The following is a 23,864-nucleotide window of genomic DNA, read 5'->3' on the forward strand; positions in this document are numbered from 1 at the left end:
ACGTGATTATCTGATTAATGTCAGCTTCCTCTGCCAGACTGTACAAGGCTCTGTGAGGACGGGATAAGTCAGGTTTCTTTTTTCTCTTTCTTTCTTTTTGGTGTGTGTGTTACTGTTATATCACCAGCCTTTATCACTGTTGTTGGAACATAGTGAGCATGGAATAAGTATTTAAAAGTTGAATGACTTATGTCATGGACTCTCACACTAGCTCTGTCACTGGCTTAGTCGGGAAGTTATTTAGCTTCATAGGTCCTCACTTCCCTCATTAGCAAGAAAATGCCTCTTCAATTCCCCAAATTCTAGGATATTTATGGTTTCTGTCTTAAGCCTACAAGATTGACCAGCCTAAAGCTAGAAAGCCAGCCCTGTTACCCGCCTGCCGTATATCTCCACATGTGGAGAAGCTGTATGCCAAGCAAGAAATTAGAACTGCCCTTGACATCTTAACCTTTTTCCCTAATGCCACTGCCCTGATTCCAGCTTTCCTCAACTCTTATTTAAAAGACTGCAAATTGTGCTCCCTTCACTGGTGGTCCTATGCCTAGTCCTCTCCCCTTCCAGTCTATCTGCAAAGCTGCCAGCAGAACTGTCTAAAACAGGGGAATGATCGTGGCTCCCCTTTGTTTACACACCTCCAGCAACTCCCACACCACCTCTGGGACAAAACTCACCTCTTGAGACGATGCCCTTCCACTGCTCCTTCCTCACCTCCTGCCCGCACCCTGAGGACTCATGCTCCGCTCAGAACTCCTTACACAGCTGCAACTACACACTGCTCTTTCTTTCATGTAATTCTCGCAGCCCAGAAAACTATTTCCCCTTCCTGCACTTGCAAAGTCCCTTTCATCTTTTAGGCTCCACTTAAATGTTACTGGAACGTGTCACCTGCCTTGACCAAATTCTCATTCCCCAGGCTGTTTCTCACTTACCGCCTGTGTTCCCACAGAACACTTTGTACAAACCACCATAATAACACTTATCTCAGAGAGCTATCTATATTTGCAGAAGGATGTTTGGATAAAGAGCATAGGCCTCAAATTCAGACTGATGGGAGGCTGAAACCAAATTCTGCAATTCAGTGGTGTAGCCCTGGATATGATTCTTTCTGAATCTTAGTTTCCTAGTTTTGGAAATGGGAGCCGTAACTCCTAACTCATTGGGCAGTTGGAATTACAGATTAAATGGGATAATGTGTTTATGGAGCTTAGCACAATGCCTGGCCCATAATATTCAGTAACTAATGGTAATTATTATTGCATTGTGAATGTGCAAATGCAAAGGCCCAGGCCTACAGTTTGTCCATCTCTCTATCCCAGTGACTGGCCATAGTGGGAGCTAGTGAATGCTTCTTAAAATGAGAGTATCCACGATGTATTTTTCTTTACTGGAAGGCTAGAGAGGCTTATTCATTTTAGGAATTTTATTGAAGTGTCAAAAATTCTACTAATCTCATGACATACTCCAAATCACATTCACATTACCCTTGCTGAACGAGTCCTGAGCTTAACACATGCAACATATTTTGAGATCAAACTTGAGTTTTAAGTATTAGTGTTTTCCGCTCAGTTCTCTCTCCACACTTTCAGCCCTTAATGCGTGCACATCAATTTCAGCCTTTACACAATCCTATGTGGATCAGATTATCCTTTCTCATATGAAAAACTCTAGTTGCATGTAAGTGTATAGGACTTACGTGCTAAGCACTGTTCTATGAGCTTTACATGTTTAAATCGTCCATGTGACTCATAACCTAATTGACTTTTCTAAGATGACAGAGAGTGGTCAAACCGATTAGAACCACCGTAAATTCTAGCCGTGTGTTCTGGCTACAGCACAGCGTTGACTCCAACAAGTCTTAATATCCTGGACGGCAAGGTTACCTCCCGCCGCCTCCGCAGCCTCCTTCGCACCGTTGTTCCCTGTATGCAGAGGCTCTCAGCGAGCATTTCCTTTTCCGTCCACGTAATTAACTTCCACTGAAGGAGCAGGGGGGAGAGTAGGTTCGCAACGAATACTTGAAACACTCCCTAGAAGGTTTAAAGCCTCCCAGGGGTTAAAAACCTTTAACCCTGCGGACGCACCCTTTAACCGGCAGCACATCAAACTTTTCTACAGCAGTTTCGCTTCGGTGTTCCCGGAAGACTCCTTGACAAGGGCATAGGAAGACAAGGCTGAGAAACATCTTGGCCCCCTGCTCGATTAACCAAGGGCGGGCGGGCGGGCCATCCTACCGCCCGGCCTGGGGTAGGCGTCGGATACCTGGCCCCTGGGCAACCCCATCCCGCCCACCGGAAAGCGGGCAGCGTCCCGCGCTCTCCGTGGAGACGCCCGCGGAGGCGCAGACGCCTCCCGCCCTCCTTCCAGGAGCCGCCTGGGCTGCAGCTCCCGGCGGCGGCCACACCGGAAGCGGCCCCGGGCGCGTGCGGGGCAGCCGCGCAGGGTCCCGCGCGCGGGGCGGGGCCGCCGGGTCTTACCCCGCCTCCCGGGGGCGCGCGAGGGCCAGGCGGGGCCGCCGTCCCTTCCGGGGAGCGGTGGCCGCCGCCGCCTCCGCGTCCGCCGGGCGGCTCCCCACCCCGCCCCCCGCGGCTGTGGGTGACGCTTCTCCAATAACAGCTCGCGGGGAGCCGGCGCTCCGGGCTCCGCCAGCCCGGCCCGCTCTGCGCCAGCCCCGCCGCCAGCATGAGGGCCGAGGGCGACGGCGCTCTGGAGCGCTTCTGCAGCCCGGGCAAGGGCCGGGGGCTGCGGGCCCTGCAGCCCTTCCAGGTGGGGGACTTGCTCTTCTCCTGCCCGGCCTACGCCTACGTGCTCACGGTCAACGAGCGGGGCAACCACTGCGAGTTCTGCTTCGCCAGGTAGGGCGGCGGGCGGGAGCCGGGGGCGCCGCGGGGGCGGGCGGGCGGGCGGACCGCGGCGGGAGGAAGTGCGCGCGGCGCGCGGGGTCCTAGCGCCCGGGGCTGGGGGTGGGGTGGGGTGATGGGGCAGGCGGCGCCTTTGAACCCCAGGCCTGGCTATGCCACGTGCGTTAGGAAAGACGAGCCAAGTTCCCGCTGCACGCCCATCGCCGCACGTTTTCCGAGTTGCCCCGGCAGGATGTGCGATGTGCAAACCAGTGAGGGCGGGGTTCTGCCCTCAAACGCGGGCTCGGAGCCAGGCTGGCTCCCAGCACGGGCGCTGCCCACGAGGTGCGTTGCCAGCGGGGCCCCAGGTTCTCGCAGCCAGAGCCGGTCACCTTTAACTTGTGCTTCCTGCGGTGTGTTCTGTGCCCCACAGCCTGCCTCTGCCGCAGACTTGCCGTGTTTCCTCCAGGGAACGTAATGACACCTAATATTTCATGTAAATTACGTGGCTCCTCCACTTTCTTCTTACTGTCTGCACTTGGTATTTGGAGAGAAGCCAGAGGGAGTCTGAGGGGCTGCCCAGGTGGGACGTATCTAGCCCTGATTTGGAATTGGAAGAATATGGTTGCTGGGGGATGAGGCAAAACGTATGGTTGCAACTGGTATTTAATTTGTAGCATATCATGTATAGATGTCTGTGTTCGTATATATGCATTTGTATTGCATACACCAAAGCGTAATTAAATCTTCAAGCTTTATGACAGCTTCAGACCTGAGAGGCACATTTGAAATCATCGATACAACCCTCTTTCCATTTTACAGGCGAGGAAACTAATGCCCAGAGAGAAAGTGTGACTGTGAATATATATTCATACCTGTAGTTAGAAAATGAAATCTGGTGCCTTAAGTTATGCCCATTTCTTGCCTTGTTAAGTGCTCAGTGAAATTACTGAGGCAGGAAGTATGGCATTGGAGTTAAGTTGTACACGGCTTTCCAGGACTCTGCTTTACTTTCTTTGAACCTCAGTTTCTTCATCATTGAAATGGAGATACCTGGGCTAGATTAAGCCCACCTGAGGTACTGCAGGTACCTTTTGAGTATGAGTTTCAAGCCCAATATACGCTGAAGGACTCAATCTCCGAGATGTATTCGTCTTATTCCATGATAAGACAGAGCAAGAGAAGAGACAAAAGCTAAATACTGTAGTAATCTTGCCCAGACTCCCTGCCAGAGCTGCCTTCCGCTTGGGGGGACCTGGAAAGAAACTAGACACAGAATCATGCCGTGGGCAGCTTAAGGGCTGTATGTGATGTGGCTCTTTGAATTGGTGAGCCAAGAGCTAAAGGGTCATGGCACCACTTTGCGACGTTTGAGTGAAGTGAGCATTGGGTTTTCCCAAAGTTAAAAAGGCTGCTGTGTCTGGTCCCTTGATCTTCTGAGCCTTGCTGTGGCTCAGAGTCTGAAGCAGTGTGGGTGTCTGGAGTGGCGGGAGCAAAGCAAGGTCACCCAGCACTGAAGGGACCTCCCTCCATCAGGGATCCTGGTGATTTCCGGCGTTCCTTGCGTGCGAGAAGACTGCGGTACCAGGCACATAGTAGGTACTCAGGTGACAGTTATCAGCCCACTTCTCCAGTGAATTAAAGATCAAATCCATCTGGATTCGGAGTGGAGAAGCAGAGCTGAGAGATGTTTCTCTTTCGCTATGATCCTCCTAACCGCATTACTACTGCCTCCGCCTTCCCGACATTAGCATAGAACAAGAATATACCATCATATGCAACTTCACACAGCGCCCTGCCTTAGTGGCGAAGTTTGCCTTTGTTTGCGCTGTTTCTAAATGACATTGATTAGTGTCACTAACTGTTGCCTTAGACCCCTCACCAGGGCTGCCCCTATATTGGGATGGGACCTCCCTCTACTTTTCCCTGTTTGGCTTAGGTGAACTTCTTTTGTTTGTTTGTTTTTTATTGAAGTAGAGTTGACTTACAATGTTGTTAGTTTCAGGTAATACAGCAAAGTGCCTCTGTTGTGCATATATATGTATCTACACTACAGTTTCTTCTCTCTCCCCAAGGACTCATTGGAAATCAACTAAAATAATACACAAGAAATAATAACACTATGATACCTGTGAAATTAGAAATACCTTTGTACTCTATGATTTCTGTTAAGACCAATTAGTTTAGAAGTAGTGGTTAGATCATTTTCACAGATTTAGCACCATCTCCTCTGTCAACTGTTTGTATATGACCAAGGGGAGATTAATGTGTCTGACTATACTAGAGGAACACATGTAGGTTCTCATGGTTTCCTCAGCGGGTAGGAGCAGAGTTCTCAAATGCTGCAGCATACAGCAAAACCCACAACTTCCCCTCCCCCTCATAAAAAGAAAACTACTCCTTATTGTTTCTTGTGACAGAAGTTTAAATAATACTGCTTAAAGATAAATGAGCCACTAGAGATTTTCCCTGTCACATTGTATCAAGGTTTGCCTTATTTTGAAGGAAAATAAGTGATTTTTTTCAGGAATAAGTGTATTCTGTAATTTGAAAAATAACGGGAAGTCTTAGATCACAGCAGCGTGGGATGCATACTGCCAGAGCAATTCAGACAAAGATTTGTTTCTGGGAGTTTTATATTTGTGTCACATTTTCTCAGTTCGGTGGGTGACACTTGGGGAGATATATATCTTGCCTCACTGCTAGAAGGCAGCTCCTAAGAATATAAATGTCTTCTAGTTGGGAGCTGTCTTTGAGACCTCTCAGATGTATTTCATGTACACACAGCACACACACAGCCCTCCCTTGGCCATTGGCCAACTTTTTGTGGCACTTTTTTTTTTTAAATTGTATCTCACTTGGTATTTGACATATCTCAACACTTGGTATTGTCTCAGAAAGGGCAAAGTCTGTAACCCTGTGTTCCATCTGAATATTCATTCTGTGTGCAGTTCCTCAGGTGGGCAGATGTAACCTTCTTGATCTTTTATTCTCTTGGCTCATGGGTCACTTAAGAGCAGGAATGTTGTCTTTTTTGTTAGTTTGTTCAGGGTATGGGGGCAAAGTAGGAAGGCTCACTTGACCTCCTTGGAAGAGGGCTGTTGGAACTTGGTTTCAGGGAATTTATATTCTGTCTGGCTCACTCGGTGTGGTTGATTTAAATATTACAATGTTTGCATGAGCAGAACACTGTGATTGAGATGTTCTGTTTCAGCAGTTATGAAGATGTAATGTCCTCCAGACTTTTTCTGTAGCAGTATTCGTCACTTTCCTAGTGTGTTACCAGTCGGAGGTAATCTTGAGTTGATCTTAATCAGTTTAAGAGCCCTGACTCTTGATGCTGGGCGTAAGGTTCTCTGAAACAGCTCTGGCCTGGCCTGGCTGCCAGGGCTGCTCTCGGAAGAGGGTGATGTCAGCAGGGCTGCTGTGACTCTGCGTATTCCAAGAATATTCTCTGAGAAGTGGAGAGGCTCTAAGGAGAGAAATGGCTTCAGAGAACTCAAATTATCTTGCTTTCTGAGTGGAAAATTGGACACAAGCTTTAATAAAGGATTCTCTCCATCTTTTTACATGGATTTTTGAGGAAATGAGTAGGAAGATGAAAATATACACACAATAGACTTCCTTTAAAAAATTACATTAAAGAACATGAAGTTCAGCCATCCGTATATTTGATAATGAGATACTGTGTCGCCACTTTCAACATTCCAATACTTCAACCTTTTCATTTTTTTAGGGACTGCAGAGGAGGGACTTTGGTGCCAGAATGACTTGGTTTGAATTCTGGCTTCCTCCTTTCCCGATGGTTTGTCTCGAGCCAAATTATTAACCTCTCCGAACTCCCAGGTTCGTTTATCTGTAAAGTGTGCACATTAACACCTCCTTGCTGAGCTCGTCCTGAGATAGTGAAGGTCAAGTGCTCAGCACCGCCCTAACTCTTAGGGAGCTGTCAGATTTGGCCTGGTGTCTCACTGGTACATACTTGTTTTTGAAGAGCTCCGTTGGCTAAATGTTAAAAAGTGTGGTAAAATATTCTGATTTCAGGGACCTTTTTTATGGTGGTGGGGGAGGACTGGGAAGGAAATAATGGAGCTTGTCGGCCAGTGGAGTCATCATTCAGATGAGCATGTTGACCCAGAGTTAAAAGCAGCAGTTTTCAATCTTGGGGACCCCAGCATTATGGGTGTCTGGAATCAGTTTTCAGTATGTTTCAAAACCTGATAGAAATGATGTTGGTGAACCTACACAGGTAAAGCTTTTTTTTTTTAAAGCGCCTTTTCTAGCTTCGAAGTGTTTAGATAACTTTAACATTCTTTTACCCTGGGATTAAACAAATGTTTGAAAAGAGAAATGGAGGAAAACAGAATTTTCCACCTAGCAAAGATACCGTGGCTCCTCTGCCCTTTGGTTTTAGTGTGATTCTTTCCTCTGTGGCATCGAGCAATTCTGTAAGACTTCCGATGTGCCAAGTGCCTGAATGCACACATTTTTCATATCTGGGAAGCATAATTTCTTTTAGAGCTGATTGGGGCTCAGTGACCAAGCTGCACGGATTTGAGATGAAAGAGGCAGAAAAGCAGCAGGATATCCTGAAGTGAAATTCAAACCCTGGGGAGTGAAAACCATCATCTAACAGCTTTCCCTCCCAGGAGCAATTGCACAAAATCCTCGCAATCAAAAAAAATTTGAAGGGCCCATATAAAATGACATTCCTTTAAGTCATGGTGCTCTCTGCAGCTCACAGAGCGTTTCCAGATACATTCTTATTTTTTGATCTTGATTTTTGGCTTGTGTAGAGAGGACCTCAGCCCATTTTAGGTAGGAAGAAACTGAGTATTGGACAGGTCTAGTCATTTTGTTGAGTTTCGCATTTTTGGGGTCAAGTATTTATTGAGTGCCTTCTAAGGGCCAGCCTCTGTGCCCTTCATGGAGGGAACCACGTCTTTTCTGAGCGTAGTTTTCCTTCCCTGCCCCTTTTGACCTGAATCACTGGTGTGGTTCACACCTGGACACAGGGGTTAATTCTCTGAGTCCTCCTCGAGAGACTGATTTTTATCACCTGTTTTCTTTTACTATCCCCTCCCCCAATAGATAATTTAACAGATTAATGCATTGTTTCTGAAAGCTCAACAAATGAATTGATTCAGCTGTCTGGGATCTATATCTTACGTTGCTATGGGTTCAGAGATGTTTATATAACATGGTGAAATGTAAAAAGAATACAAGGCTTGGGTCCTTTGTGCGTTCGAAATATTTTTAAATATGTTTGGACTAAGATGCATTTTCCACCTTGGTCTTTACAGCTACATTTAAAGAGTTCGTTTCTGTTCCCTCTGGTAGGGCAGCATGAGAGTATGACCCCTCACACACACACACACCTTTTTTTTTTTTTCTCAGACATGCCCATTCTTCAGAACTCTGTACAAAGTTAAATAGGGGTGGTTTACAAATACAATTTAGGGGGCCCCTGGATAGTATTCCTGTAGGACAAGCAGATCGTACACTATCTGTTCGAAGATTCTTTAAAAACTGCTTAGAAATGTCTTAAATTTCTTCAGGAAGGTTGAGGGCTCACGGCTGTAGTTCAGCAGCAGCTGGTCTTCAGGAGAACTCAGAATGGGTGAGAACCCGGGACAGAGAAGTTGTCTGTGATGGAGCTTGAGATAGAGAATTGCAGAGAAAGTTTCTTCTTGATTTTGGTGTTTGAGACTTACTTCTTTGGCCAGAGATTGACATCCCCTTTCTTATTCTTGTCAATATAAAGAAAACACAAATAATTATAATTTTATGCCACTTTATTTGTTTCCCAAGGAGGCAGTGATTAATTATAAATATCCCTGATATAACTGGAGCCATCAGTAGCTAAAGTCATTGCACCGTGCACACACACACACCCTGTTTTTTGGATGTCTGATGTAGAGTGAAGTAATCATGTTTTTCCTTTCAAGGCATACTTTTATCTGATCTGTGCAAGGACAATTTGATTGAAAAGAAACTGGTCAGCCTAGTGGCTAGGTGGCTTCTGGAGCATTCTTCTTCCCCCGGAGAGCGGCTAGTTCTGGGACCAGAGGTCTCCGTCCCCTCTCAAGGGATTTGATTTGCATTCTCAGCCTCTTTCCATCACCATCGCTTTCCCACTGGCATCCCCGACCCTCACATCTCTGGACTTCTAGCACATCTCTGGTAGTTTAGGGGTGCAGTCCTCCAGCAGGGAATTGACTGAAGTAACTGCCTTTTCAGGGGCTGAACCCGTGACCTTGGCCTCATTAGCACGGGCGCTCTAACCAGTCACAAAGCCACACACCTCACTCTGTATAACTTCTGCTGACTCTGTTCCTACCACCCTCGGAGGCCTCCTTTTCAATTGCAAAGGCGTTCACACCAACACAATAGAACAGAAGGAAATCAGATCTCTTCAAGACTTCTCTGAAGGACAGAGATATGCAATGCAGCAGAAAAATAATACCCCAAAGTCTTGACGGTTCAGGAAACAACTTATCTTTCTAGTCCATGCATTTGCTGAGCATCCAGCTGTGTGTCTCAGATTTTTCTTCAATCAGAAATGTAAAGATAGTCTGGAAGTCCTCGTGCCAATTTATTAATGTAAAATCTGGTGACAAAGTGGAAGGTTTCAGATGACCGAGTGAAAATATTGCATGTATATTACTAAAATGGATTGGGTTAGCTTTTTAAAGGAGGAGTAGCTCTGAAAATCGGCAAGTGCTTATCTTTGGCAAGTGGATAGTCCCTGGAAGGCAGGCTGAATGCTTGCTGTGATCAGTGAGACGCCAGTGTGTATCAGCAAGTGTGCCGTGATGCACACGGCGGGTCAGTGCCCAGGGGATCTGGAGTCACCACGGAGGAGAGAAAAAATAAGGCCGACTCCCCGAGAAGTGAATTTCACACCAGGGCTGGGAGTCATGGTCGCAGCCTAGGGGAGGGAGGTGGAGAGGAAATCTGGCTGACCAACAAGACATGGTTTTTTATCCAAGCCAAATGAAAAATCTCAAGGATTTTGTGTCCTGGCACTTGAAGAGAGCTATGTCGCCATCTGCGACGAAATGAAAAGATCTCAGACAGGATCTTTTCAGTCTGTGAGCACCAGGAAAGACTCGTCAGGGCAGGTGGGTCCTGGCCTCGTATTTTGTTGATTTTTCTCACCTGGTGATGTTTGTACAGGAAACCCTTACCCATGTGCCACCTGAGAAATCTCTTACCTGTCAGTTACATAAGTCGGTAGCCAAGTGACAATTGCTATTCACAGCGAAAGCCTCACATGTTCTTCAAACCTCAGCAGTTAAGAGGTATTTAGTTATGAGCAGATGCGAGCCTCCCTGAGAGCAGGGATTCTGTTTTTAATGTATTCAGCAGATACTTATATTGCTGGAGCACTCGCCAGGTTCTGAATTCCTAGGGAAACCGCTGTGCAGAAAAGGGACAAAAATCCCACCCTCCACGGGGCTTATATTCTAGTAGGTTTTATTCATCTTTGTTTTACCCACTGTTGGCTGGGGTGAAAAAAAGCACAACGAGAGAGCTGCACGTTAAGTTTTATTAGCGGCAAGATGAGGCCTGTAGCCTGGGAAACAGCATCTCAGATACTCTGAGGAACTGCTCCGAAGAGGCGGGGGTAGGGGGAGGTCAGTGTACGTGTGATTTCGGTGAAGGGGTACACGTGCAATCAAGCACACGTTTCGCTAGAAGGTTGTTGCTAGTCACGAGGGGCAGAAGTCTCTATTAGTGATCTTAGTGCTTTTCTAGATAATCAAAAGGTACAAGAAGCTGGGCTGGGAAAATCCTCTGAAAATACGCAACTACCTGAAGGCCAGTTTTTCCCAGAGCACAGAGTGCCTCGTTCCCCATCTCCACCCTGAACACCTTTCAGGGTGTGTTGAAGGTCAACGACTGCAGTGGCTTGTGACTTCAACCTTGCAGAGGCAGATGGCAAGCGACAGTTTTTAGTTGACACCGCAGTACCTTGAACTTTGTCATTTCAGCAGATTTTTTTGTTGAAGGCAGTAAGGTTTTGGGTTGAGCATTTTCTTTTTCTTTTATTTCTTTGAAACACTGATAATCCACGTGTGACATAAAACTATGTTGATTGAGAAATTTAGTCACACACCCTCGTCCATGACTTAACACTAAACTCAGGAAGAACTTTGATCGGATAATACTTAGGTCAAGGACATGGTGACATCCCTACGTTGTGTTAAAACAGCAGCACTTTGCCATGTTGGTTCGATTGTACCAAATACGCCACGTTTACGAGGGATGTTGAGGGAAGGGGAGTATATGTGTGTGGGTGGGGAGGGCTGTGTGTGAACTCTGCATTTTCTGCTCGCTTCTGCTGTGAACCTGAAACTGCTCTAAGAGCATAAAGTCTGTTAAAAAGAAAAAAAGCAGCACTTTGGGTAGACATTTTTTGAAAGTTAATAAAATTTAGTCTGTTCATGCACGAGTAAATATTTCTAAATATCACTTTTTTAAAAAAAAATTAAAAAGCTTTCAGCCTCACAAAGAGTAGAGATTTTGAAAATCTGCTTATTTCACTCAGTATTTAATTGATTTCGGCACATGTTCAGGCCTTCCAAGACACCTAGCTACTAAACATTTCCCACGTGCAGAGAAGGGGGGAAAATGGCCTGCCCCCACCTTTCTGTGGCTGGTAGGAGAATGGCCCCAGTGGGGCCCCACTGCAGGTCAGGGCTGGGCAGCAGGAGTGGTGTTTGGGTTGCTTTCCCTGCGATGTTAGCTTCACTCCAGCAGTCCCAGTACATGCACACACGCATGCACGCATATGTGAGTGTCTTTGCACCCACAGCACCTCGTGCATAATTCCCTTGTCATACGTGCTCCTTGAGTGCAGGAACCAGGCCTTGCTCGACTCCATAGCTCCAGCCCGTAGCCTGAGACCCAGCACTCCATTACCTTGTGAATACTTATTAAATGAATAGTCTCACTCCTGCAACTTGTTTTACCAGCGACTCTTTGGACAGGCCTTGTCACCTGTTTCTATAAATAACGCTACTCATCAACCCCTGTTTTCGTCAGGACAGGATCTTGACTGCTCAGATTCTCCATGTTCAGTCCCCTTCCCACCCCGTTGGGTGTTACCCTTGCTACTTAAACCCTAAACACAACCTGAGTGGTCTTTCCAGCCCCCCACAAAGGTGCTTGTCACTCTTCATCCTTCCCTGTGTCCACCTGTGAGCTCCTTCTGTACCCTCTGCCTCCTTCCCAGAGAAGGCCTTTTCCCCTAAGTCTATTCATCCTCCAGAGACATCCAGCTCAAATTGCATCTCTTTTTATGCAGCTTCCTCTTAAGTAGTTCAGCCCACAGATCTCTTTGTTTTATTTAGCTACTTCTTTATTTTACAAGAGTTTATTATTTACATTTATTGAGCATCCTACCAGTCCTGGGGATTCAGAGGTAAGACTGTATCCTCTAAAAGTGTCCCTAACTTCCGTGTCTTCAAAGAGCTCAGTCTGAGGAGTACCTTCTTGCTCTCAATTCAGCGTCATCTGGCCATTTGGATGCTGAATCATTTTGCCTGAGATTTGTGTTTATTGCCCATATGAAGGGCTTATTTCCCCAGATAGCTTGTTTTTGGGTTTGTTTTGTTTTACAAAAAAATATATTCCCCGAGCCTAGCGCAGAACTTTGCACAGAGAAAATAATCCTTTTTGAATAGATAAGACTTGGCTAAGGTAGATTAACATACTTCTTTCCTCCCTCAAGTTCAAGGTTTTATAGTATAAAAACCGTTCTTTGTTTAGAAATAGGAACGAAATCAATAAATATTGGAAGAATCTGTTCAAGTGATATCTGATAAGTTTGAGTTATCAAGTCCGAAGTTGGGATAACTCACCTAAAAAAGTAAGTTGGCACTTTGATTTTTGATTATTTGTCTACAGGAAAATAAAACCAAGAGGATGAGAGAGTGTCATCTCTTAAAATTCTTCTGTAACCAATTAAGGTGCATTTTCTTCTAAGATTTAGAACAGGTCACATGTTTCTTGGGCAAGGAGTTAATAATACTCATGTTTGGCTGCAGAGGCCTGACTATATTCTAGAACTCATGCCATTAGGTTATAAAGATGTCTTTACGTGGTTTGTTGCCTGAATGTTGACGTGAGGAGTATTAGGAACATTCTGAGTTTTCAGATCATTGAATTTATATGACTTTGATTCCGTCCTTTTCCTTGCTGTTTAATCACCTGGGTGCTGTGGAAGCTGGGGCAACAGCAGTCACCGGGGACTCTAATACGATTGGTGTTCATTACAAAGCACCGGCGGTAACATCTGTCGTCTATTGTACGTTGGAAGTAATGGTGGTGTTACTTTTTCTCAGTTCTTTATGAGAGAACGGAGTTAAAAACGTGCCCCTTGTTTCTTTCCTTTGGACTTCCCAATCAGTAGGCTTCAGAGAAGTCAGAGATAAATTGCAAGGGTGTCATTCTGACCACAGTTAAGATGTAAAATTGTTTCGGGGGAAAATGTTCAGTTTGAAAGCGCATGCATCTGCTCCTCCGCAGGCTTCGACTGCCAGGGATTTCCCAGGGTCTGCGGGGTGAGGTTTGGTTGTAGTTGTTGTCCCGTGGCTAAAAAAAGTAATTTAATGTTCGCTGTCCTGTAGGCTGTTTACTTCTCTCCTCCATCCATAAACCTCATGAAGTTTTTTCTAAGGCAGGAGTAAATTTCATCTCGACCAGAGCCTGCAGTAAAACAAGTCCCAAATCACTGCTGTTACCGAGAAATTGGCCTCTGCACCCTGAAAAGCGAATTCAAACTCAGAGTTTGGGGAGCAAAGAAAAGAGCAGTTTTGTTGCTTTGCCTGCAAAGGTCGTCGCAGCAGCTAGTGCCTTAAAGACTGTGAGCCCATCTTGGGGTTGGGGTCTTGAGGTTTTATAGAAAAACTGGACGGAACAGAAAAGATGATTAACAATCAGGGTGTTTCACAGGGTATTACATTCTCTTCATCTTAATAAGAACTTCCTCTTGTTATGGAGGAATTTAGGAGGGTCTGCCCACTTTCTTGAGGGTCAGGACCTCTAGGGTAAAAAAGGATTAAGTTATTCTAAGGAAAGAGTGCACGGGCAGGGGAGCCTGTCAGTCATAGGATCAGTTTAGCTGAAAGAACAGGTGTGAACAGCTCAGGAGCCATCTCGTTAGTTTTCAGCTCTTTGATCATCAGCATTGTTTTTTTCATCACTGAGCTTGACTTTTTATGACTCAGTGACACATACAGTCATGTTTACAGTATTTTTTTAGCTGTGTTGAGGAGTAATTGACAAATATAGCTGTATTTTAAGTGTACAACGTGGTGATCTAATATACATAGACGCTGTGGAATGATTACTGAGATTGAGGTAATGAACGCACCCATCACTTCACAGCAGTAACTTTCTTTTGTGTGAGGAGAATGTGTCAGCTCCACTCTCAGCAACTTTTAAGCCTGCAACACACTATTATTAACTATAGTCCCCACGCTGTACCTTAGATCCTCAGACCTTGTTCTTACAACTGAAACTTTGTACCCATTGACCTCCATCACTCCGTTTCCCCAGGCCAGCCATTCAGTGTCCGGACTGCCAAGCCCAGCTTTCTCCTTGCAAATCACGGCTCCTGTTCCAATATTTGGGAAAACCTATTAGTTGCTACCTTACTGCCCTAAATATTTCCTGCCACCCCTGGAGTCCCCGGGCTCTAACTTTTAACAAGCCTCAGAACAAAGCCCGTGCCAAGGGGAAGGTTCAGCCCTGCTCTGGGAAGAAGCTCGCGCAGCACGTGGTCCCGTTTCACGGTTACATTGTGGATTAAAGTGCTATGTGGAGCATCTTTCACTGTGACACAAAAACCCATACCCTCCGTATTGTCCTTGTCCCCTGACCAGGGTTATAATAGGGTTCGGCCACAATTCCTCCAGTCTTTCTCTCAAACAAAAATTTGCCAGTGTAACCACTCTGTCTGGGTGGGAGGCCAACTTTGTTTCTGATTGTCTTATTTCAGACCACGGTGAAGTTATATTGCGCCGCTGGGGCTTTTTTCCTTTTCTCTTTTTCATTTGGCCGGGGCTGCCTCTGTTCAGCGGAGCAGACTTGTCACTCCTTCTGTCACCGTTAGTTAAAAGTAATTGTTATTGCAAACCCCCTCCACGCCAGTATCACTCTCTTTCATGGGGAAAACCCACGAAGCATTCATTTCAGGAGCAGAAAGGAGGGAGCTTACAGGATCAAATCCTTTTTATCTCGACCAACAGCACCTGCGGCAACGTATTAACTAGCGGGAGTTGTTAATTACAGCCCTAACTTGTTGATCTTCACGGCTTCCGAATTTTAAAAGCAAGAAAATTAATCACTGCGTGTGTCTCCTCCAGTAGAAAATGACAGGAGTGTGTCTTCTAGTTCTGTTCCCGTCACTAATAATCAGATACTTGCTTTTTCCTGTAACATGTCTTTCCTCCCTTTGTGGATGGAACCATTTCTTAAGTTCAAAGAGCCCGTCCATTCACAGCAGGGTAGATATTTGCCGGTAAAACAAAGGCTTTAGAAACATAAATCCTCTAAATACGAGCCTGAGTGAGATTATACTGAAGATATTTCAGGACTTGACATCACTTACAAAAAAAAAGGATGAAGGCTAATTAAAAGTGTAGTAGCAATACGCTGCACTTATATCTTCTCATTTAATTTCCGTAACAAACCTATGAGGTAGAAACTGTACTGTACAGTGGAGGAAATAGGTTCGGAAAGGATTAATAATTTGCCCAAGATCACAGAGCACCTCAAGCATCAGGGAAAAAAAAAAGGTTTGAGATAAGGAGGCAAGAAAAGTAACTCATCATATTCATCTTACATGGTGAAGTGGGAATCAGGAGGAGGCAGAAAGAAAGCTGAGGCTTGCCTTTTAAAAATCCGTACCTGACTTCTAGAGTAATTTTTTTATTGCAGTTAGAACATACCGTGTCTGCCACTTTATTTTTTTGTTAACATCCATCATCAAGGTGGCTAACCAGCCTACTCCATCCTGTGCTGGCCGTTCGTTCTTAGGAAGAGTTGCTCTGTAAACAACCCTCACTGCAGAGAGGAAGGCTTCTGTGCTCTTCAGCAAGTCCTGCTCTCAAACACTCTCCCCCTAGGCCTAGGCCGGTGGCTTCTCATTCTGGAAGCACATTAGATCTCCCAGGTAGTTTCCTAAAAATCCCAACGCAGACCAACCCAATGAGACTTGCTGAGCCCAACCCCAGGCCCGGACGAGCACATGCAGCCGATGTGGAGAACCACACTGAGAGGTTATCAGTGATGTACCGTTAACTTCCCTTTTGTTCCCTTACTTTTCAGTTATTTGACTTCATTCCTCCAGATGACCTTGATTCATCTTTTTTGGAGGGCAGTTTTCTTTTCCTGGTTTTTTCAGCCTTTCCCTAAACCTCCTGGATGATTCAGATCAGGTTACATTGCCAGTGAAAGATGCACAGCTGTGTCTTCTGCAGGAACAGAGTTTATCCTGAATGCCCTGTCTGTTCCAACAGTGGAACTGGATCCTCCGTAGTATGTCTCTCGCTGGCTACGTGTCGCAGTCAGTGGTCGTCAGACCCGCGCAGACTCTCCCCTCCTCTCTCTCAGGCACGTACACACACAAGGCAGGGACCACCTCAGCAAATTTTGGTTTGGGTTTCCACTGTTAGACTTATGGAATGTTTACATCTCTCCCTGTGAAAAGCTGTGGGGAGAAGTGAAGCTCGTGTCCGGATCACTTTAACGGAGCTCCCCATGCCATCCCTACCACACATCATCGAGAATTGCTGTCACCAAGTAGATCAGAGTCGGTTCTTATGCCGTCACTGTCAGTAACTGGCTTAGCGTCTCTCCTTTTCTCCCCTGAAGGCGATGCGACTTAGGAGACCCTTATTCACGTCTGCTGGTAGATGACTCGGTAAGCACATACACAGTACAGCCTGCCTCCCAACCCCGCCAAGCTCGTCTGGTGTCTGCGGGAGCCTGGGTGTTGTACCACCCAGTTCCCAGAGGACGCAGTCCCACGTAGACTGGCCCCATGTCCGTCTGAGGAACACCTGCGTTTACCACACTGAATGAGATGGAGGGACCTTCTTTGCACAGACTGAATACAAAATCAGCCCTTACTTTATCCCTGTCTCCTTCAAGTGACATTGATTCCTCTGTCATAGTTGATCGAGAGACCCTTTCTGTGGGGGTGCTACCTCCCCAAATCTCGTTTTCAGAAATGATCCTGGGTCCTCCCCATTGCATCTTTGAGGCTGAGTAGCAGTCCCGGGACACCATTGGAGGTGGGACGTCATGCAGACCAGGGTGAAGAAGGCCTGTGATCTTATCCAGACACATAGATTATTTTTGTTTCATCTAGTATATTCTCCTGGATAATTGGGACAGTACTCCAGGAAGGACAGTTTTGCGTGACGAAGACAGCATAGGTACCTTGAGGGGTGAATTCTGATTCTGCTACCTACTTGCTGAAGGACCGCGCTGGGTTAGATAGTTCGCCTCTAGGATCCTCAATATTGTCATTTGAGAAATAAGAATAATAATGTCTTCATAGAGCTGATGAAATTATCAAGAGAGATCAATTTTCAAATTTTTTGGTCTTAGGACCCCTTTCTACCCTTAACAGTTGAGAACTCCAAAGAGCTTTTGTTCACATGGTTTATGGTATTTATCAAAATTAATCATATTTAAAATTAAAAAAAAGAATGTTATAAAGTATTTTAAAATGAAAACAACCATTCCTTAACATGTAACTTTTTTTTTTAAATGAGGACTGTTTTCCAAAACAAAAGAGTTAGGGAGAATAGTGGTGTTTTACAGTTTTGCAAATTTCTTAGATGTCTGGATTTCCAGAAGACAAAAGGATTCTCAAATATGCTTCTGAGTTCAGTCTGGGATATTAATGTAGTTTTGGCTGAAGTGTGTGGAAAAAATCTGGCTTCAGATATATAATGGGAAAGGGAGGAGGATTTTAATAGCCTTTTCAGTTAATTGTGGATATTCTTCAACACTAGAACTCAATAAATTATTTCTGCCTTAAAAGTTAGTTGTAATATGCGATCTGAAGCCATATCTGTGAACTTTATGTATCTGTTACGTTAAAATCCCTTAGTCTGCCTTGAACTTTGAATGACTCTATTAGCCATTCATAATTTTTAAAACATCATACACTGGTCATTTGGAAAACACTGGTTCACTAAATCATATAGACCTCCTAAAACTTTATGTATTTCATCAAACCACCTCAAAAAAACCACAGTTGTTACTGCCACCGCCCCTGTCATCAGATGGGAGACTGTCAAGCTCAGGACAGCAGATATATGCATTCCAAAATTCCAATTTTTGCTCAAAAGCCCAAATTTTATCATTAGCAACAAATACTGCCAAAGATCTTCCTTAACGTGATGGGCTCGCTTCATTCATTTTCATAACATATCTGCTGAATTTTCAAGTCTGAATAACCAGCTTGTCTAAAGTTGTTCTTTCAAGTAAAAGTGCTATTCCAGGAAAACAGTGGCTCGTTCGGCTTACAGCCACAGGGGTGGCTAAGTGCTTTTCCCTGAGACGGCCATCGTCCTTCAGTAGGAGCAGAGATGGTTCTGCGTTCTTCCCACGTCATCCTAGGATGTCAAAAAGATACATACCGAAGAGCTGAGAGTTCATGAAATGAATGTTTGTTACTGCTTTGTTTGGAACATTCTTGAGCGGAGCTGCCTTCCCCCCTACCCCTTGCTGTGAGTGCATGGAAGTGAGGAATGTAGTGATCCCTTGGACAGTTTGGTGCAACGGCTTCGATTTGTACCCAGGCACCGCCTGTTTTACCCTCCAGGCATCTTACGCACCTGCTGGAGCGCAGGTGTCGGACAGTAAAGACTGTAGCAGTGTTCTGAAAATAGTTTTGACCTTGCTGGCTCCCTGGAAGGGTCTCCGGGACCCCAGCAGTCCGCAGATCACGTCTTGAGAGCCACTGGGATGGGTCGTAGGGATTCCATAACTGTCACCAGTCCTGACAAGTTAGATTTTTCTTCCTGGTCTTCATTGTTTGTGGCTCTGGATTCGGTGACTGGCTGGGCTGAATGAAGTCTGGCCTTTGGGAGATTTATTATTTTGATGAAATCCCACTAGAATTCTTCCCAAGCTCACAAGAAGCCAGCTGCTTTTTTTTCTCCCTGAGATGTTGCCTAGAAGCTGAAAACAGACCTTGGTTTCATATTAGCTTTACTGCTGGCAGCTGACCAGAAAGATCTCTGTACATAATCTTTGCTTTTTTGTATAGTGTAGAGCTAATAAAGGCGTTTTTGTGATAACTTCCTAATCTTTTATGTCAGGGGATCCTAACTCTGGTTCTGAAACCGACTTTAGGTGGCTAGTGAGCCCTTGAGATTTCACAAAATTTTTCATGGTTTTTCAGGGGTCAGGGAGAAGGTAGGTTATTGGGGAGAATTAATAGCTTCAGTCAGATTTTCAGAGAGGTTTTGTGACTTCGAACCCCTGCAAAACCAAACATTAGCAAATGACTGCTTCAGATGGACTTTTTTTTGTAATGGGGTAACACCTCCCCATCCATTGTCCAATTGCATTTCCAAAGGCACCTCTTTTTGGAAGGAATTTTCAAGGCTCCCTCCTTGGCTTTGCCCATCTGTTCTTTCCACCGCCTTGGCATTTCTTCAGGTCCCCGTCACTTAGCACTTGCTCTCTGGTCACTTCACAGTGGTTTTTGAGCGCATCGTGTCTGTCTTTTCCCCCTTGGTATAAAATGCAAGAGATCCAGGACTATACATCTTGCCCAGATGCATCCTCAGAGGGTATTTCAGGCCAGAGAATACACTCAGCCAAATCAGTGGGTTCCTTTCTGAACTACTGAGATGTGCAAACTTGGAATATTTATTTATACCTCAACCGCGAGATGCGTTTTTCTCCCACACATTCTTCAGTCTGCTTCTTGGAATCCAAGTGCTGTCATGAAAACTGCAAGGCAGTCTGTTTAGTTCCAACGGTAGCATTTTTGGAACACTTTCCCGATTCCGTGGGAGTAGTGTGGTGACTAGCACTGTCTGACAAGGCGCAGAGGAGGACTCTGCAGCGTGATTATATGTGTCAGAAAATAGCAGCTCCCCAGGCACACTGCAGAAGGGGTGGGGATGATGGAGCCCTGCGGCAGTGCGGGGGGCACCCGGGCAGCCGTGAGCATGCCCTCGGTGGTATCAGCATTTCTAGAAGTCAGAAAGCTGGCTTCCGCGCGGTGGGTGGGAACTGGACAGCAGGCTTTCCGGAGAGTGCGCTGTGCTGGTTTCCCATCTCAAAAAAATGTTGAGTTCTGTCGTATGTGGTTTCATTCAGTGGCTTCACAGGTTTTGAAAAAACTGGCTTGTCTACCGCAGTGAACACCCCAGCACCAAACAGTCGGGAAAGGGCCCTCTCCCTGGCCTCTCTGGGAAGCACGAAGATGAGTAACATGGCAGTGAACAGGAAGGGTCGACCTAATCAGGAAGAGGCAGAAGAATTGCTCAGTTGTACACAGACAAGGTGGACGTGTGTACTCACCAGACCCAGGAATATTTTATTCAAGAGGATGTCCCCCTTGCTGGGCGGCAGCATTTTTACACTTTGCTTTCCGATAGCATTTGCATTTCTGACATGCCCCATCCTCTCTTTTGCGTTACTCGCACCTCTAAACACTAAAAGTTGTCACTCACATTGTGTTTTCACCCGTGTCGTGGACCCCAGTCCTCCGTCTTTTCAGTCTCAAAGTTCCAAGAAGGCATTATTTCTGTCCGTTTTTAGCAGGTGAGAAAATCAGGGCGTAAGAGCCTTTGACTTGCCCCAGACTACTGACTGGCAGTGCAGGCGAAGTTAACAGGCTTCTCGGGCCAGGCTCGTGAGTCAAAGAGCAGGTCATTTGTCTCTTTGGAAAGTGCCCTTCACGCTCTTGGGGTCGGTAAATGTCAGCGTGTATACTCTGACTAACTCACTGCTACTCAAGGACTGGGTCTGATCCGTCTCTCCTTTGGGAAAGTGCCACGGATCAGTAGGGGAGCAAGGTAAGGTGACTCTTGGCTCTGCTTTCCGACCAGATGGCTGTTCTTGCATGATCAACTGTGCGGCGTCACGTCTCTGTCTCTCGCCACTACAGTACCCTTTCTGTTTTTTAAGGAAAGAAGGATTGTCCAAATGTGGAAGATGCAAGCAGGCATTTTACTGCAATGTGGAGTGTCAGGTAGGTGCGGGGCCAAATGGCAGGGAGGGCTTTGTTTCCTCTGGAGATGGGGACCCCAACGTCCTTTTCTTTCTTGTCACAGCCTCTCCAGCACCCTCTTGCACCCAGGGCTGGAAAGCTTCCTTGTGGCGTCGGGTTTAGCTGGATACCCCAATGTGCTGGCCCACGACTAACGGGCAGCCAGTGATGGGCAGTGATGTTTTGGGGTCACTTTCCCAGGAGAATTGGAAAAGATGCAAGGAGAGCAGTGTTGGATACAGGCAGATGTGTTACCAAGGTTGACAGTCTGCCCCCAAGGCCTCCAACAACAGGTGGAATGTGCAAAGATGACAAATGAAAAATGTTAAAATGCTGTCTTTAAAATTTTTAAAGTTTTACTGCCACTGGTATGTATTTTTATATACCCCACTAGCAGGCCACGTATCACCCACCCTGATTCCAGCTCAACTTGGGTGAGCCCCTGCACAGCCTTGTACAGCCGAGAGGGGGTTGCTCTGAGCTGGGACCTGGAGACCCGGGCATCAGGCCTCGGCAGCAGCCAGGGCTGAGCAGGTTCAGGAGGCTGGTTGCATGTGGACCACGGGCCATCAGGTTTGATGGCTGAGTCTCAGGGGAGTCTTGTAACATGGGGATGGGGAGCTCGAGGAGGAGTTTGGAGGAGCCCTTGGTAGACTCTTTAAGGGACAAGGAGTGGTGTTTCCCCGACTTATCTCTTGATGCAGTATCATCACACAGAGGTTCATAGGTAACTTACATAAATGCATTCTACTTGCCAGCAGTTTGAATTTGGGGAGAGAATGATCTTCGGCCTCTGTGTGCCTTCCCCAATCTGTTTTTCTAATGGAAACCCGCTCAGACTCCTTGCGATGTGCTGATGCCTTTAAGCATCTTCAAATAAGAGGGGGGATTTTCTCCATATCTGCCCCTCATCTTTGCTGCTGTTCTTTCTAGACTTGCTGTCATTCCCCTCGCTCGGCTCCCTGGTCTACCTCTGATTACCCACGATGTCATTTTTCTTTCTTTCTCTTCTCCTCCTGTAGCTGGTCTCTGAAAGTCCCCAAGAACGTTTTTTAGCAGTGGGAGAGCGAGCGGTCGCTGAGGCCCGAGGTCTCATCTGACCGTCACAGCGGCCCCTGGCCAGGATAGAGCCCAGGATGAGCCGTTGGCTTGGGAACGTTGCCTTGGCTCTGAAGGCTGTGTGCACAGTCCACCTCCTGTGTGTCCACGGCAGGCTTCCAGAGGCTGCCAGCCTGTGGGGCGGTGGGGATATCAATGGGCTTGTCGTTGAGTTTTCCAGGAAGTGTGGCTTCTTTGGAAGCAGAGAATTCATACTTGGCTTCTTCCCGTTATGGACAGAGAATTCTGTGGTTGGTTGCTGCGGTGTTGGAGCGATCAGCGAGCCCTGGGAATGACATGATTTGGTTCCAGGCCTGATAAGTTAGCTGTTTCTATATTTAAGTGAAACACTTCTTAGAAAAAGTAACTCATTACATTCTGTTCTTTAAAGAAGCAAGCTAGTAAATCACTTACAGTTCAGACTATGATAACACAGACCACTAGGAGGACACGAGGCCAGCTCTGCAACGGACTAGCTCTGTGAACTTGGCAATTGGAAGGACATCTCAGAGTCTGGGTTTTTTTTTTTTTTCATGTAAACAAGGACAGCGGTCCCTATCTTGATGAATTATAAGGACCAAATGATATGATAAATCTGAAAGTTCTACATAAATTGTGATGCTGTGTACAGGTGTGAGGGCTTATAAAAATAATATTACAGTAATTCAGGCTGGACTGAAGCTTTGCTTTATGCAAAGAATAACATATATAGCATATACTTTAGATTTAAGGGGCTTGTTTTTCCACCTGAGAGAATGGTTGGAGTCTAAGAACTTGAGGTCACTGATGGTGTGTATTGTGTGAGTCATACTTGTTGCAAAATGAGCCTTAAATTCTCTGATGAACTGTAAACGCTGCATTAATATAAAACGTGAGACTCTGAGAGGCTGAGCTACCACTGGGTCTCCTGAGCCTGCTGCTGAGCTGGCTTCCCTTAGGCCTCACCTGGTGGCATTATTTTGATGAATCTTGTCCAGGTTGGGGTCTCAAGGTGGCCATTGCGGTTCCCCTGAGTCTAGGACTTAGTCTCCCAGATTTGCAGACTCCCAGCGATGGGTGCCCTGCCTTGGGAGGTTTACAGTAACCAAGTACATCAACCTGCATGAACCAGAATGCCTCCTTATTACTTTACAACAAACAGCTTGGCAGTCTGTACATTTTCCTGCTATAGACAGATTGTACAGGTCAAATCATAATGAGGTTGCTCATAGCAAGGAACCCCAGATGTGGGATTCAGTACTGGGATTCTAAGTCATGTTAAAGGTCCGGGCCAAGACGGCTTGCTGTGTCCAGCCTCATGATGTGCAGTCTTCCCTGAGCCTGGTCCAGGACACTCGAGTTCTGGAGAGTACTTGTGTGATTCAGTTTTCCTTGGCTCTGCTGAGTATGTTGTGAGCAAAGAACTCTCCTAGATGACAAGTGATAACACAGTTCCTGAAGCTACAGTTCTAGAAGCCAGGCGAGGCTGGATTTGACCTGTAAGGGTCATTTTCATTTCATCTATCTCCTGTTGAAGGAAGAGGCTACTAGCCATGGAGGTTTTGCATCCTTTGATGCTGAAGAACTAAGTAGGGGCTGAGCACTGTATTACAGTGAGATAGAATGGTCACAGGTTTAATAAAAGTCAGTGCCTAGAAATAAATGGCTGTGTGAGGGCTTCCTACATC

General features: G+C 46.0%; 1 protein-coding gene across 2 annotated transcripts in view; it reads left to right on the forward strand.

Moving 5' to 3' along the window:
* The first annotated feature begins 2,522 nt into the window (after positions 1–2,522).
* Positions 2,523–23,864, forward strand: part of SMYD2 (SET and MYND domain containing 2) — a 51,479-nt gene continuing 30,137 nt past the window's right edge. Inside the window, exons 1-2 of one of the 2 annotated variants that reach the window (XM_072948531.1) lie at positions 2,523–2,855; positions 21,018–21,081. In XM_072948531.1, coding sequence (XP_072804632.1) covers positions 2,683–2,855; positions 21,018–21,081 — 237 coding nt within the window. In that variant the 5' untranslated portion in view covers positions 2,523–2,682. Of the gene's footprint in view, positions 2,856–16,763; positions 16,777–20,938; positions 21,082–23,864 lie in introns of those variants that run through there. The other variant, XM_072948532.1, reaches the window with a different exon arrangement.

Source organism: Vicugna pacos, chromosome 23 (assembly GCF_048564905.1).
Source record: "Vicugna pacos chromosome 23, VicPac4, whole genome shotgun sequence".
Taxonomy (NCBI): domain Eukaryota; kingdom Metazoa; phylum Chordata; class Mammalia; order Artiodactyla; family Camelidae; genus Vicugna; species Vicugna pacos.